Below are 18,113 nucleotides of genomic sequence, written 5' to 3' on the forward strand. Positions count from 1 at the left end.
TTAGAAGATGACCTTGAGCTTCAGATAAAACTGTGGCCCTAGCTGATCTTGATTGCAGCTCTATGAGACCCACCTAAGCTATGTCCAGAATCCTAACACATGGAAATGATGAGATAATCAAGGACTGCTATTTTGGGCCACTAAGTTTGTCATAACTTACTATGCATCAGTAGAAAATATATCAACTGGACATTGGTAGCTGAAGGAAGATCTGTTAGGCTGGTAACCATTGAAGAGGATTCCCATGTTTTTTTATATAGGTGCCAGGTCCACATTTGATTGCAACGCTTTGCATATGACAGGAAACCAGGACCACACTTCGTAACAATGAGAAACATTTTCAATTTGCCCACTTCAGAAAAGTAAATACTGATGCACCCCAAGTCAGCAGCAAGACTTGGAAATGCAGTTTTCTAACTGAAAGGCAATCACAAGCTTTTCACTTAAACTGCCTTCCAAAGCCCATGGAGTCTAAAACACAGAGGCTGTAAATGAAAGGACAGAAACAAATGTGACAGAGAAAACAGATTTCTGTTTTAAGTCTTCCTACTAGTTTTAACAAGAACAGGTTTTTGTAAAGTATGATTTTAATGTTAACAAGATCCTTTCATACAAATAGTTTCTTTTTTGTTTTATTTAAATGCAAAAATAGCCCAGTTTATATTATGGGAAACCAATCTATGAAACATAACATTTTATACATATTTTTTCAGTTAGAGAAAAGGAGGGAGGAAAACAAACCCCTCAAGTTTTCTTTTTTTTTTCTTGTCCTTAAAAACACATTAACAACCTCCACTCAAATTTTTGGGGCTAAGTAGGTGAAATTAGTTATACTGTTAAAAGTTAAAATAGTTATAGGTTATAACACACACGCAAGCATCTCATAACTCAACAATTTCAAGAAACACATTAGGAATTCTCCAAAGCTCAAAAAAATCAAGCTAAAAAATGACAGCAGTAGTGGAATCGAGTAGCTCAGTGATGGGAATGTTTTTCAGAGCAATGTAATTTCTTAAAATGTTTAAAGTTATATGTCAGAGGCTCAGCATTAAAGAAGCTAAGAGTTAAGCTAACAGAGATGCTTTCTGTATGCAGAGACTGACCCTGGAAGGATTCCCATAAATATGGGAAATAGTTATCTCCAGGAAAGGGTACAAGGTGGCTAGGGTCGAGACTAGGACAAAGCCTTACTTTTACCGTAGGATGCTTTTGTGTATTTTGAATTTTATGAATGGACTATCTATTAAAAATATTTTATGAAACCAGGCATATGCACAAAAGAGTAAAGATCAACTAAATTGTCTCAGTACACTGCAGTATAGTCATGGATACTGAAGAGGAAAAGAAAGTAAGCTAGGGGTTCCCCAAAACAGTTCATAAGAAAAGCCACATGTTGTTTCCAATACCTCCACAAAGTTTCACTGCCCACGTAATTCCTTTGAAATTGCTGGTCCACCCAGAGTGTAAAAGTCCAGGGAAGCAGAAAGGGTGTGACAGAGACAACACTGCCGCAAAGTTGATGCCAGCGTCTCTCTGGTTCCTTCATCTCTGGAGCGCTCCTAATTCTCCAGTCACTCTTCCTTCCTTCCCGTCTAATAGGCAGCATATGTGTTACCAGGAAGAAGAATGGAGTGTTTGGAATCTGAGTCCCGCTACTTCTGAGCAACTGTGCATCTTTAAAAAAAAAATCTCTTCACCTCTTTAAGTATCTCTGTTTCCCCATCTGTTAAGTCAGAATAATAATAACCCCCACCTCAGAGACTATAACATTATCTATGAAAACCTAAAGATTGGAGTTTGTCTATTTCAAAATATTGTCTGAATCACCATACAGTTTATATGACTGATGGAGTATTAACCTTAAGGCAGGTTATACCTTATTTGGGATATGAAACCTGGGGCAAACGGCATCCAGGTCAATCATAGATAACAACCACCAGAGAGTCTGGTCATGTCTAAAAGAAAGGAAAACAGAGGCTGGGGAAAGAGCCGCTCTTTTGTTTGGGCAGCAGGCGATACACAGTTAGGAGTGCCAAAGCAGTCTGGTTAAAAGCAAACAACCAGATGGACACGAGCATGGTTAACTCAGCCTTTCCATCTTAAAACATGTAAACAAGAGGACAATTTACTCTGTCAACACAGGGATTTATTATTTTTTAAGTTTTTTTTTTTTTAAGTTCATTCCTGTATATGGTAATCAGCTGGCTCCCTCCAAAACAGCCATGTAGCAATATTCTGAAAGGCATAGTCATCTTACAGGTCATTCTCAAAGCAACAGGCAAAGTAACCCCTTCTGTGTGAACCTGCACTATGTGAAAGGCAGTCTGTAATTAATAATACTCAATCTTTTACCATTATTCATACTTTGGTCAGCACTTGGTCTCTGTAAATAAGCCTAGAACCTAGGATGGGTGTCCAATTTTGGAAATCAGTGTGCAAATATTTATATCGTGTCTCTTTCATTTTCTGAGACACCATAGGATCTTTTTAAATCAAATATAAAAATTAAACTATTAAAAAACACAACCCATGGGATCATAATCATAGAAAAACAAGATGAAGCACAAAGAAATCAGAGAAATCAAAGGCAAAAGAAGACTGTGGAAAATAAATCCCACTTAACAAATGAAAAACTATGTTCTTCTATCTTTCATCAAAGTATTCTGGACCATTAATATTTTATGCTGTATATGAAGAAAGAGAATGGAATTGAACCTATAAAGGTTTGAAACACACCTTATTCACTTATGATACACTAATAACAAACATATTCAAATAACAAATACATTATTGTTCATGAAAGAACCCCAGATTAAAGAGTGGTTTGCAGTCCAAGTAAATACAGAAAAGCAGCCAAAACTGTCTGTTTGACTCTCAATGATCTCATTTGTTTTTAATCAAACAATATTGAGTTTTTTCAAATTAGATTAATCTTTTGCCCAGTTTTTAAGCTATTTGGATAAAAATGTATAACAATTATTAGCATAAAATAATCTGAAAAGTACACTGAAACATTTGCTTACGAAGAATTCATTATAATTTACTTGCTTTTTCTGTTTTAAAGAATAATCTGGCTTCATAAAAGGTATAAGACTAATTTGGTAAGCAGTGTCATCCTATAAATACCTGGCACGGGATCAGTAAATACTTGACTGACTGAATGAATGAATGGAACATATGAGCAATGTGACTGAAGCAAACAAGAACACAAATCCCTATACACACACATACACACACACAAAACCTTCCTAAAAACCTTTCGGAAATAATGAGTTTTCATATTTCTAGCTTCAGCAGATTTACTCTACTGCTTCCTTTTCAGTATCAACTTATTTTCTGAGGAAAATAAGCAGAAGTCATGACAGGATTCTTCATGTGCTTGTCTGACTCCTCTACTTTCCTCCAAACAATTAACAAACAAAAACTTAAAAGCCCAGAAATTGTATTTTAACAAGTTCCCTAGGTGATATGAGTGGAAGGCAATGCCGAAGAAATACTCCATGACTTTGTGTGGATTATGACCTTCACCTGAGAGCTTCCCCACAACAGCCCTCTTTGGATGTGATGAACCCCTTGATCACAAAAATGAGTCACCCCTTCTGGAAAGCCTTCCCCAGTGCACTGCGCTTGTCCTCTACTCTCTGGCATACCCTCCCTAGAGAACTTCACCCACCAGATGGTAATTCTTTGTCCCTCTGGTACAGCAAGCTCCTTGAGGGCATGGACACCCTCTGGTTGACCTCTGGGTCACTAACACCTTGGTAAATGAATTCAGTTTTCTGAGCCCTCAGTTTCCTCAGCCCTCAGTTTCCTCATATATAAAATGAGAAAGATAGAAATGGCCTTGCTGTTGTGAAGACTAAGTGATGAGCATAAACCAAGTAACCCAGTGTCTAGCAGTGTGGGTGCCTTTGGGACCACTACTATGAAGGTAACAGGTAGGATAAAGTTTTCAAAATCAATCAACATCTCACCAGCTACAGGGCTTCAACAACACTATGTGGAAAGGCAAATGCCACAACTTTCTCAGAGTTCTTGGTAAATACAAAGAGATTCCACCTTTTATCACACCAAAAGGGGAACGACATACAGAAGATTTTGTAGGAACCTTTATGACCTTTGTAGGAACAAGGTCATAACTGAGCCTAGCCTCAAACAAAGAATAGCAATGACCGTTAAAAACCTATAGGAAATGAGTATGGTCTTTATGAATATAATAAACGGTGGTGGTGGTGGTTTAGACGCTAAGTCATGTCCAACTCTTTGCAACCCCATGGACTATAACCACCAGGCTCCTCTGTCCATGGGATTTTCCAGACAAGAATATGGAATGGGTTGCCATTTGCTTCTTCAGGGGATCTTCCTGACCCAGGGCCTGAACCCAGGTCTCCTGCATTGCAGGCAGATTCTTTACCCACCCACCAGGGAAGCCCATAATAAATATTGTTGTTGTTGTTCAGTTGCTTAGACATGGCTGACTCTTTGTGACCCCATGGACTACAGCACACCAGGCTTCCCTGTCCTTCACCAACTCCCAGAGCTTGCTCAAACTCATGTCCATTGAGACGATGATGTCATACAACCATCTTGTCCTCTGTAGCCCCTTCTCCTCCTGCCTTCAATCTTTCCAAGCATCAGGGTCTTTTCTAATAAGTCAACTTTTGGCATCAGGTGGCCAAAGTATTGGAGCTTCACCATCAGTCCTTCCAATGAACACCCAGGATTGATTTCCTTTAAGATTGACTGGCTTGATCTCCTTGCAGCCCAAGGGACTCTCAAGAGTCTTTTCCAATACCACAGTTCAAAGGCTTCAATTCTTCAGCACTCAGCCTTCTTTATGGTCCAACTCTCACATCCATACCTGACTACTGGAAAAACCATAGCTTTGACTAGATGGACCTTTGTTAGCAAAGTAATGCCTCTGCTTTTTAATATGTTGTCTAGGTTAGTCATAGATTTTCTTCCAAGAAGCAAGTGTCTTTTAATTTCATGGCTGGCGTGACCATCTGCAATGATTCTGGAGCCCAAGAAAATAAAGTCTGTCACTGCTTTCATTGTTTCCCTATCTATTTGCCATGAAGTGATGAGACTGGATGCCATGATCTTAGGTTTTTGAATGTTGAGTTTTATTTTATTTGTTTATTCTGTAATTATTTAAAAGAATGAAATGTGGCTCCACATAATGATAGATAAACTATGAACACTAATTAAAAATGTTCCCAAATATACATCAGTACACAGGTAGACATAAACATAAGCATAATTTAATGTGGGAATTTTAAATTTCCCCTATTAATTTTTACCCAAATTTCTTAACAGACTGTTCAAGAAAAAATGTGCTGATAATATGCCTTCTCTCCATGCTTTCCCCTATTAGAAGTATCAAAAACAAAAACAAAAAGTAGTAACCCCAAAGATTCTTCAAAGGCCTCAAATGTGAAGTATGTTTGACAACTTGAATGACAAAAATAATATTTCTCAATGAAAAATCATTCTTAGAAAGAAGAGGCATGTCATATATGATAAATCCACAGCAAACTTTATCCTCAATGGTGGAAAGTTGAAAGCATTTCCCCTAAAGTCAGGAACAAGACAAGGGTGCCCACTCTTACCACTACTGTTCAACACAGTTTTGGAAGTTTTAGTCACAGCAATCAGAGAAGGAAAAGACATAAAAGGAATCCAGACTGGAAAAGAAGAAGTAAAACTCTCACTGTTTGCAGATGACATGATCTTCCACATAGAAAACGCTAAAGACTTCACCAGAAAATTACTAGAGCTAATCAATGAATATAGTAAAGTTGCAGGATATAAAATTAACACACAGAAATCCCTTGCATCACTAACAATGAGAAAACGGAAAGAGAAATTAAGGAAACAATTCCATTCACCACTGTGATGAAAAGAATAAAATACTTAGGAATAAATATACCTAAAGAAACAAAAGACCTATATATAGAAAACTATAAAACACTGATGAAAGAAATCAAAGATGACACAAATAGATGGAGAACTATACCATGTTCATGGATCAAAGAATCAGTATAGTGAAAATGAGTATACTACCCAAAGCAATCTGTAAATTCAATGCAATCTCTATCAAGCTACCAATGGTATTTTTCAAAGAACTAGAACAAATAATTTCACAATTTGTATGGAAATACAAAAAACCTCAAATAGCCAAACAATCTTGAGAAAGAAGAATGGAACTGGAGGAATCAACCTGTCTGACTTCAGACTATACTACAAAGCTACAGTCATCAAGACAGTATGGTACTGGCACAAAGACAGAAAAATGGACCCACAGAACAAAATAGAAAACCCAGAGATAAATCCATGCACCTATGGACACCTTAGCTTTGACAAAGGAGGAAAGAATATATAATGGAGAAAAGACAATCTCTTTAACAAGTGGTGCTGGGAAAACTGGTCAGCCACTTATAAAAGAATGAAACTAGAACACTTTCTAACACCATACACAAAAATAAACTCAAAATGGATTACAGATCTAAACTTAAGACCAGAAGCTATAAAATTCCTAGAGGAGAAAGTAGGCAAACACTCTCTGCCATAAATCACAGCAGGATCCTCTATGACCCACCTCCCAGAGTAATGGAAATAAAAGAAAAAATAAACAAATGGGACCTAATTAAACTTAAAAGCTTTTGCACAATGAAGGAAACTATAAGCAAGGTGAAAAGACAGCCTTCAGAATGGGAGAAAATAATAGCAAATGAAGCAACTGACAAACAACTAATCTCAAAAATATACAAGCAACTCCTGCAGCTCAATTCCAGAAAAATGAATGACCCAATCAAAAAATGGGCCAAAAAACTAAACAGACATTTCTCCAAAGAAGACATCCAGATGGCTAACAAACACATGAAAAGGTGCTCAACATCATTCATTATCAGAGAAATGCAAATCAAAACCACAATGAGGTACCATCTCACACCGGTCAGAATGGCTGCCATCAAAGTCTACAAACAATAAATGCTGGAGAGGGTGTGGAGAAAAAGGAACCCTCTTACACTATTGGTGGGAATGCAAACTAGTTCAGCCACTATGGAGAACAGTATGGAGATTCCTTAAAAAACTGGAAATAGAACTCCCATATGACCCAGCAATCCCACTGCTGGGCATACACACTAAGGAAACCAGAATTGAAAGAGACACATATACCCCAATGTTCATCACAACACTGTTTACAATAGCCAGGACATGGAGGCAACCTAGATGTCCATCTGCAGACAAATGGATAAGAAACCTATGGTACATGTACACAATGGAATATTACTCAGCTATTAAAAAGAATGCATTTGAATCAGTTTTAATGAGGTGGATGAAACTGGAGCCTATTATACAGAGTGAAGTAACTTAGAAAGAAAAACACTAGAATAGTATATTAATGCATATATATGGAATTTAGAAAGATGGTAATGATGACCCTATATGGGAAACAGCAAAAGAGACACAGATGTAAAGAACAGACTTTTAGACTCTGGAAGAAGGCAACGGTGGGATGATTTGAGAGAATAGCATTGAATCATGTATATTATCATATGTAAAATAGATCACCAGTCCAGGTTTGATGCATAAGACAGGGTGCTCAGGGCAGTGCACTGGGATGACCCTGAGGGATGGGATGGGGAGGGAGGTGGGACAGGGGTTCAGAATGGGGAACACATGTACACCCATGGCTGATTCATGTCATTGTATGGCAAAAACCACTACAATACTGTAAAGTAATTAGCCTCCAATTAAAATATTTTTTTTAATTTTTTAAAAAAACAAATAAGAGGCATGTAAAATAGCCCCCCTTTCTTCATCTAGCCTGTATTCTAAATTCAGTTGATCCTATCATTACAGGTCATCAGCCTGGGTTAAGATTTTGCAAAAATAGTATCATTCAAGTCTTGATTTATTGACAGCTGTCAGTGCTTTCTACATATTGTTGAAAAAACATAAAAGTAATGTCTGGCTCTCAGCTAGGTTCTTTAAAAGGAGCTTGATACCATTTCTCACAAAACCACAGAAAGGGAGAGAAAAATTCCCGTTATACTATGGGAGAAATCCAGAACAGGAAAAACTTGGGACAGGAGTGTGCATGTAGCAGTCACAAGTAAATAACTGGTTACATGGGCAGTGTGGGGCAATGTGGCTATATAAGCAAGATTTTAAAGCAAAAAAAGCTATAGAGATATTTTTACAAAGCAAATAGCAAAAGAATAAGTACTATTTAATTTCATTTATGCTCAAAATCCTTCAAGCTAGGCTCCAACAGTATGTGAACCAAGAACTTCCAGATGTACAAGCTGGATTTAGAAAAGGCAGAGGAAGAACCAGAGATGAAATTGCCAACATCTGTTGGATCATAGAAAAGGCAAGAGAATTCCAGAGAAACATTTACCTCTGCTTCATTGACTATGCTAAAGCCTTTGTGTGGATTGCAACAAACTGTAGAAAATTCTTCAAGAGATGAGAATACAAGACCCACCTTACCTGCCTCCTGAGAAATCTGTATGCAGGTCAAGAAGCAACAGTTTATTGTATATAAACAATGGACTGGTTGGGAAAGGAGTACATCAAGGCTGTATATCATCACCCTGCATATTTAACTTATATGCAAAGTGCATAATGTGAAATTCAGGGCTGGATGAAGCGCAAACTGGAATCAAGATTGCCGGGAGAAATATCAATAACCTCAGATATGCAGATGACACCATTCTTATGGCAGAAAACGAAGAGGAACTAAAGAGCCTCTTGATGAAGGTGAAAGAGGAGAGTAAAAACCTGGCTTAAAACTCAACATTCAAAAAACGAAGATCATGGCATCTGGTCCCATCACTTCATGGCAAATAGATGGGGAAACAATGGAAGCAGTTTATTTTCTTCAAAATCACTGTGGCTCCAAAACCATTGTGGATGTTGACTGCAACCATGAAATTAAAAGACTTTTGTTTCTTAGAAGAAAAGCTATGACAAACCTAGACAGCATATTAAAAAGCAGAGGTACTACTTTGCCACCAAAGGTCTGTATAGTCAAAGCTATGGTTTTTCCAGTAGTCATGTATGGATGTGAGAGTCAGACCACAAAGAAAGCTGAACACTGAAGAACTGATGCTTTTAAACTGTGGTATTGGAGAAGACTCTTGAGAGTCCCTTGGACAGCAAAGAAATCAAACCAGTCAATCCTAAAGGAAAACAATCCTGAATATTCATCGGAAGGACTGATGCTGAATCTGAATCTCCAATACCTTGGCCATCTGATCTGAAAGAACTGACTCACTGGAAAAGCTTTGATGCTGGGAAAGACTGAAGGCAGAAGGGGACAACAGAAGGTGGGATGATTGGATGGCATCACTGACTCAGTGGACATGAGTTTGAGCAGATTCCAGGAGATGATGAAGGACAGGGAAGCCTGGCGTACTGCAGTCCATGGGGTCACAAAGGGTTGGACACAACTGAGTGACTGAACAATGACATATAAAATAAAACCACATGTACAAGATTACATATATATAAATGTTTGTACATGTAATAAACTGGAAAAGGTCTGGGAAAGACAATAAATTGATAACAATTGTTATTTCTTAGAAGATTCAGTTTTATAGAAAATACTTTATTCCTTCCTCCCCTGATGTTAAGTGGGAGAAGAAAATAAAACAGAAATAATACAATTTGATGGTGAGATGCCTACTGTGTGTGTGCTTAGTCTCTTCCATTGTTTCCAACTCTCTGTGACCCCATGGACTATAGCCCATCAGGCTCCTCTTTTTGTGGGATTCTCCAGACAAGAATACTGGAGTGAGTTGCCATGCCCTCCTCCAAGGGATCTTCCCTGACCTAAGGATCGAGCCTGCATTTCCTACGTCTAATTGAAGAATCCACTGAAGGTGGATTCTTAACCCACTGAGCCACCAGGGATGCCCAAGATATCAACTAGGTAAACACCTTTACATGGGAAACAATACAGGAAAAATATATCAAATATCAACAATTATCTATTACTTTTGGGTGGTAAGATTATGAGTAATTTATGTTCTGTTTTTCCACAGTTTAGCCTATTTTTAAAAGCTTCTTCTGTGAGCATATGTAACTATTCTAATCCAAAAAATATAAATAAACCAGTAGTTAAGAGCAAATACAACTGTGTTTCTTCAAACCCAGGAGACAAACATTGTATTATGGAGTAGAAATTGAGAAAATTAAGGAGACATCTTTAAGATCCCCCTCTAGAGCCTGACAGGTCAGATTTACTCAGGAGCTTCTATCAGGAAGTTCCATCTTGAGGCAGGCTGAGGATTTTGACCTCTCCAGAAAGCCTTGACTTTACTGTCAGAATGAGAATTCAAGGGACTTCCCTGTGGCTAAGACTCTGTGCCCTGGGTTTAATCCCTGGTCAGAGACCTAAACCCCAAATGCTGCAACTGAAAAAAGACTCTTCATGCCACAACTAAGACCCGGCACAACCAAACAAATTAATTAATTTTAAAAAATGGAGAACTCAGGACACTGAATTCAATGGTCTATTCTTGGGTCCAGTTCCATTTGAAGAGCCTTATCTTAAGAGAAAAATGAATACTCAGGAAAAGTATCCCTATCCCTTGGAAGATCAGGATGATGGGAAGGAAGAATGATGATAAAGGAAACAGCAGGACAAGAAAGGAGATTACACACTAGACCAACCCAAGGTGCCCCCTGTCCCATGATAACAAGAGACAAACTGAAAGCCTTGGGCATGGTCCCTTCACACATTCTGCTTCCACCCTGTAGCATCCGATTCATCTCTCACTGCCGAGGCTGCCTTGCAAGAGGAAGCTGGCAAATCACCAGTTAAAAGATGGAGAATGAAATAGAAGAGGTTCTTTAAGGTGAATCAACAGTAAATCAGACACACATTAATTCAGCAATGTATTCTTCATTGTAACTACTTTATCTGACCATCAGCTTGGGAGATTCCTATGAAATTACTATTTCAAGTCTTACATCCATAGCTCTCCGATGTCATGTGAGTAAAACATCTGACTCCCAACTCCGCAGGAAAGAGGTGAGAAGTAAATGACTGATTGCTCCTACTCCAAAAGGCTTCAGAAAACGCATTGTTATAGTCAAGGCCATCAGGTATTTATAGAGTACCCACTATATTTATACTGAGAAATGCTTACACGCCAGACACTGTGCTAAACACTTTGCTTCTTACCATTAGCCACCTCTCCCACACAATTGCTATCTTCGTTTAACAGGTGAGGGTACGCAGTAGAGAGAGGCTCTGTGTCTCTACTTGCTCAAGTGGAAACCTTGAGGTATTAGTTTCTCAGGCTGCTGTGACAAATTATCACAAGCTTGGGAGCTTAAGACAACAGAAATGTATTCTCTCACAGTTTCGGAGACTAGAAGTTCCAAATGAAGGTGTTGGCAGGACCATGCTCCATCTGAAGCTTCTGGGGAGGAACCCCCCTGGGCTTTTCCCGACTCTTGGTAGCCAGAGACATTCCTTGACTTGTGGCAACACAACTCCAACCTCTGCCTCATGTATTTATTTATAGCCTTAAACATTATAGTTTACTCTTATAATTATAGTCACTCACAAACAATTGGGCATTAATTCTTGACATGTGGACTTCATATAATAGTGTGTGTTGAAAAGTTCAAACTCTTAATTGAGTACAGAGACTTGGGGGTTGTCACTAGAAATGGCGCTTTAGTTTACCTGGTTTCTAAAGAACTGCTTTTGAGAGCTCTACAGAAGGGGCCCCTCTCTTGCTGCTCCAAAATTGCATTCTCTTCTGTGAGGGTAGAAATCACCAGATCAAAAGATTCTTTCAGAGGTCCCCACCAAGGCTGCGTATTAAATCCCCCAGGAGCTTTTCAAAAAGACGGATGCTAAGCTTCTCTTCCCAGAGCAAGTGAATAAGGTGAATCTCAGCAACACAGCCCAGGCATTCACACCTGCTTCTCTCATTTCACGGCCACCTCCTCTGTGTGTCTCTGTCTTCTCTTCATATAAAGACACCAGGCATAATATATTTGGAGCCACCCCTAATCTGGCATGACCTTAACTAATTATATCTCCAAAGATCCTGTTTCCAATTAAGGTCACATTCTGGGGTTTCTAGTGGATGTGAACTTTTGGGGAACACTCTGCAACCCAGGATGCATCTTTGGGATGAGAAATCTCTTTGCAACCCAGGACTGTTGGATCTGGACTTGGCAGTGTGACTCCAGGGCCACATCCTGAAGCACTGTGCTCATTTTGACATCTGCAGGACCATACTACATACACTAGGCATCATCAGAGCAGGACCTGGCTCCTGTCCTGAGGAGCTGACAATCGACTGAACACAAACAAGACAATGAAGGAGAAAAATCACATCGCTGAAATGTCTGTGTGGCCTTCTGATGCCATGGAAACTTAGCTATGATGTGATGGATGACGGCTGGGGAACCCTGAGCACAGGCAGCATCTGGGCAGGTTGGGAGGAAAGACCTGAGTGAAGGCAGAAGCAAGGCTAGAAGAACAGGTTCGAGAGAGATGGGCATGCTGGAGAGTCACGGGAGACGGGGCGGAGGGTGGGGGGTGGTGGAATAAGAATATTTTAAGGATGTTTCAAAGACAAAGGGAAGAACTTCAGTTTAATTCAGAAGAAAAAACTTTAATAGGGACCAAAATGATATAAACTGGTCTTAAAGACTCCTCTGGCAGAGGTGGGCAGGGCAAGCTAGAGCCTGGAAAAACTGAGTGCTGAAACTTCTTGACAAAACAGGCTTGTGTGTGTGTGCACCAACATGCAGGGGCATCGTGTTCACATCTCTTCTAGGACAGTTTAACAACTTGCCTCAGAAAATAGGCCAACGACGCAGATGCTCTCTATGCTTTCATCCCCCACTAGGAGATTCCTCCTTACCACCAGCCCCTCAACACTCACTCACGTCCCTCCTGACACCCCCTTGCATCCCAGCTAAAAGCTGAATGAATAGAAAGGTGAGAGGAAGAGAAATAAAAACACCTGCAGGAACAGCCAAAAAAAGGCAGCCAAGACATAAATCACCTTTGCACCGCTCGCAACAGGCTCCTCTCTGCTTGATGGCCAAGGCACAGTCTCTGGACAACACTGGGCACTTCTCTCTCTTACAGGTCACTTCCTTGTTCTAGGCAAAAAAAAAAAAAAGACAAGACACATTTGAAATCAGCTTCAAACAGAATCCCCAGAATCCTAGCACACAGTTGAGCCTTTCCCAGCTTCCGTCTTCCTATCTTGCCTTCATCTTCACGAGACAACTCTGGGATAGCCAAAGAGATTTTGCTCTTTCGGGAGTGGGCATATCCATCCAGGAACAGATTGAGATTAGAGGCAGATGAACAGGATGGAAAGTCCCTTCTTGACCAGCCAGTTTAACATAAATGACCAAACTCCGAGAGAGAGAAGCTTTCTTTTGCTCTACCATTTCTTTCTGGTACACACTACAGAAATGATAATATTTGTGTAAATCATATTTTGCCCATTGGGCTACCTGGGCCAGGACTGCATTGTGAGAACAAAAATATTTGCACACGGCCGTCCAACTATCCTTAAAAGTAGAGTGCATTAACATGCAGCAATCTAAAGTTCCAACTCAAATAATGACAAAGTTGAGTATTGAATCGGCTCAGTAAGAGAAAAAATAATATTCCCCATGCCAAGCAGAGACACAGGCGTCAGTGTTTTATAGCTGTGGGACAGCTGTACTATATTAGCACTTATGCTAATGAAAGTGTGGTGAGTATTTGCATCTTCGGTTTTATCCAGAAAGGTTAGCTGTTAAAATGACTTTGAGAAGATCCAAATATGATGCATTACCTGTTTGCAGAACAAGATGCACATGAATCAAAAATACTATGTCACAACACTTCAACAAGACTGGGACTGGAAAAGTGTCTACTAAATGCTAGGTGAATAATCATTCTTATTAAATTCCTGGGAGATAAATATTATCACTCTCTCATTTATGCACAGGAAAATTGCTGTTCTGAATAGCTCTGACTTTTTGAAGATCATATAATTTTGCAATCATAGAGGTGGATTTCAAAATTGAGCTCACAAACGTACACAAGGCCCACCTCCTACCCTGAGTTAAGGCTGGAATGACCACATTCATCACCTGATTTGGGGACAGACTAGAGAGGAGCAACTGACCAGCTCTCTTACCTTGAGGTGAACACTTCTGGAACATGTGCAGGAGACTCAGCCCTGACAAAGACCTTGGGAAGATTTACAAGTGTAACCAGTAGCCTTCAAAGTCAAGAGACTAAAGAAGATCTCCAGTTCTATTCTAGCACCAAGGAGAGATGTAAGGAGTGTCTGTAACTGTCTGAGTGTGTGTGTGTGTGAGGGGGGGCGGGGTGGGAGGGGATGGTATGTTGGTGGCTGGGAATCCAAGTTCAGCCTATACACGAAATTCCAGCTGTAAATCAATGCTAAGATAGAACAGTCTCAATTGCTGCTGCTATAGTCTCAATCTTGCTGAAGTGTTGTAACATACTATTTTTGGTTCACACGTATTTTGTTCTACAAACAGGTAATGCATCATATTTGGATCTTCTCAGAGTCATTTTAACAGCTAACCTTTCCAGATAAAACCAAAGATACAAATGCTCACCACACTTTCATTAGCATGAGTGCTAATATAGTGCTTCTCTCCAATCCCCTGGGAGTTGCAGAGCCTCTCAAGGCGCTCCCAGGGTCTAATTCAAAAATGAATCCAGACTGTCATCTCCTCCCTTTCTGAATGAGCAGACCCCCCGAGAGTCTGAGAACTCCACACTCTCCAGCTCACCCATCACCTCTCCCCTAGAGTGAGGTACATGGAGCCTGGGGATGGGTGGGCCCCTGCCATCCCAACAGCTCTATTTCTACCCGGTCTTGTCTCAGTACCCTGATGGCTTTGCAAGGCCCCTGACTCATGGGAATAATAAGCCCACCCCAACCAATGTTGCTCAAACATTCCCACTGGATGCCACACACAGAAAATGACCATCATTTCCAAGGCCAATTGTAAACACTCTGATGGGGTCATCCCAGGATCTGCCTGGCCACTGAAAGAGCGAGCATCAGTCTTCAGGCATTGTACCCATTCCTGCAAGGCTGGTAGGCAGACTTCTAGTTTTCTCGTTTATTGGTTATTGGTGTCTGATCAGAAGGTGTGGTTGAGCTAAGTAATCCAGTCTCCTTTTCTTTCCCCATTTTTGACATCTGTTATGTGATAAGAATTCTCATAGAGAATCTCACCAACTCCTTAAAACACTATGAGGCAGTGATTCTCAGCCTGGGCTGCTAAACAGAATCCGTGCACAGTTCTTCAGGAAGCCTGGCACTGTCTCCCAGCCCCTGAAGCTCAGATCTGATTTCTCTCAGGACCAGGCTCCCCAGATAATTCCAGCGTGCAGCCCAGGCTGAGAACCACTGCCACGAGAAGAGTGCTCTTCCTGCTGCAAGAACTGGGTGGGCTCAGGAGCTGTCCATAGTCCCAGAGTGACTGGCTGACTCCAACCTGAACCCAGATATCCTGGCTCCGAGCAGGGCAAATCTCCTTCCCTCACTCTCTCTGTTTCATAATAAAGGTGTCATCATGACTCACTGTCAGTCTCAGCCCTGCAATTTATGTTTATACTTTCTTCTTAAATTACAAATGTAATACATAGTTATGGTCACCTTTCAAATTAAAGAAGTATTTTTTTAAAAAATTATAGGGACCTTTAACCACCACCAAAGTAATCAAGAACATCGATCAGGTATATACGCTGCTCGGCATGATGAACACTGACTTAGTTTCGCAAACAGCAGTTACACAAAACCATAGTTTTGATACCAGATGTTCCCACCCAGGGCATTACCTCAGAGCATCTGTTAAATCGGCTTTATGCATTCAGCAAACCTGGCTGCAGCCTTAAGGAAAAGTCACCCCAAGTGCATCTCCTCTCTGAAAGGAAAACTCCTTAGACACAAGCAATTAAAAATTCTAAGGGTAGTCAGGGTGCATGTGAAGTCAAAATTTGGGATCTAATGAACAGGAAGACACATACTCTTACATGTCAGAACTCTGCTAAATTAGAAACCCAGCAGGCAGTCAAAAAACATAGATCCAAGATCCACAATAAATAGCTTGTAATTACACTTCAGCACAAAAGTTATTTCAACCAGATGGTTTGTAGAGTCACATCTGGAATTTTTTTGTGAATACATACACACACACACACAGAACAAACCTAAACCTTAGCTGTAGGTTTAGGGAGTTTTCCCCCACTTCTGATAACACTTGGGAGGTTTTTTTTATTTTCTACCCAGGGTCATGTAGGTACAGAGCTGCCAGATCTGATCATTTCCCTGTTGTCTGGTTGCGTGGATGCGGAGCACAAGCCCAGATTCCCAGGCCCTCCAAGAAACAAAGAAAAACTTCAGAGAATCACTGGTGAAAGGCTGATTCCTCCATCCCCTTAACTGAGTCCAGCAGCTACAGAGTAAATTCAAGCACAGGTTAATTAAGACCACTCACTTTGCTTTCCCTGATTTCGCCAAGGGACAAAAACACTGGTCTTCAAGCCAGCTGCTCTGGTAAGAAGGGGTACACACACAAAGCCGTCCCTTCAAGACTCCCTCTCCAATGGCCACCCTATCACACGTGCACCAAGTGTCCTCTGTTCTTACTCAAGATTACGGCTCATTCAGTTCCTTTTCTCATTCGAGAAATGTTTTCTGTTACTGATTCATGCTTACCAAACACTTTGTATGTATCAGGCTCTGTGCTAAGAGCTGCATATGCATTATTTCACAAAAAAATACACATAATCCCCATTTTACAGCTAAGGTACCAGAGTTAGCCAACTTGCCCAGGCCCCACAAGAGGCAGATCTGGAGTACTGGTTTGGCCCCAAAGTTCGTTCAGGTTTTTCTGTAACATCGTATGGAACATTGGTTGGGGTGGGCTTATTATTCCCATGAGTCAGGGGCCTTGCAAAGCCATCAGGGTACTGAGACAACAAGACCATGTAGAAATGGAGCTGTTGGGATGGCAGGGGCCCACCCATCCCCAGGCTCCATGTACCTCACTCTAGGGGAGAGTGATGGGTGAGCTGGAGAGTGTGGAGTTCTCAGACTCTCAGGGGGTCTGCTCATTCAGAAAGGGAGGAGATGACAGTCTGGATTCATTTTTGAATTAGACCCTGGGAGCGCCTTGAGAGGCTCTGCAACTCCCAGGGGATTGGAGAGAAGCACTATATTAGCACTCATGCTAATGAAAGTGTGGTGAGCATTTGTATCTTTGGTTTTATCTGGAAAGGTTAGCTGTTAAAATGACTCTGAGAAGATCCAAATATGGTGCATTACCTGTTAGAAGGCACGCACTTAAATGTTTCACCAGCTATTTCCCAGGCATTCGGGATACTAACAAGAACTAAAGAATATCACAGTTTCAAGGCCCCAGGGGAGACTGGTGCCTTGCAGGTGGTTCCACAAACATGAAGTGAGTGCACTGACAAGAGCTGAGTAACTCCGAGGTGCTGTGTCGTCACCAACCATGACAAGGTCCACAAACACCAGCTTGTTTCTGATAACAAAGAAAGATGCACTATTTTGGACATGGATACTTATCTGTGCCTATCACATCGCTGATGGCTAGGCTCGTATCTCCAAGTAAATCTTCCCCAAGATTTCAGCTTGAATGTGACTCTTCCCAAATCTACGCCACAGAAATGGTGGTAAACATGCAGTGGGGGAAAATGTCAGAAGATTTTTAAAAACCCAACCTAGCCCATGCCTAAGGATAACAAACCTCATCACATTTTTCATTCTCAGTCTCTGTCTCCCCATGTTTTCCACTTTCTAGGATCAGCAAGCCTGTCATTTACCTGTTGTCAAAGGCATCTGTTTGCATTAATGCCTTCTTTTGGAAAGACCAAATATATCAAAACTCAAAACACAGCCTCTGGAGGCACATGAAATGAAGTGCCAACAAACAAACATTAAAGAGGGGCATAAGGAGTAAAAAGGGAAAAAAATTACATGGCTGGCAACAAAGCTCTATAAGGATGCAAGCCAAACCACAGCTCTGGCCACAGCCAAGTTCAAACAGGACTT

General features: G+C 40.6%; 1 protein-coding gene across 3 annotated transcripts in view; it reads right to left on the reverse strand.

Annotated features, from left to right (window-relative positions):
• Positions 1-18,113, reverse strand: part of BMPER (BMP binding endothelial regulator) — a 255,226-nt gene that overhangs the window by 207,450 nt on the left and 29,663 nt on the right. For all 3 annotated transcript variants that reach the window (XM_068972505.1, XM_068972503.1, XM_068972504.1), the window contains exon 3: positions 13,053-13,152. In XM_068972505.1, coding sequence (XP_068828606.1) covers positions 13,053-13,152 — 100 coding nt within the window. The remainder of the gene's footprint in view (positions 1-13,052; positions 13,153-18,113) is intronic.

The sequence above is a fragment of the Capricornis sumatraensis genome, chromosome 5 (assembly GCF_032405125.1).
Source record: "Capricornis sumatraensis isolate serow.1 chromosome 5, serow.2, whole genome shotgun sequence".
In the NCBI taxonomy this organism is placed as follows: Eukaryota; Metazoa; Chordata; class Mammalia; order Artiodactyla; family Bovidae; genus Capricornis; species Capricornis sumatraensis.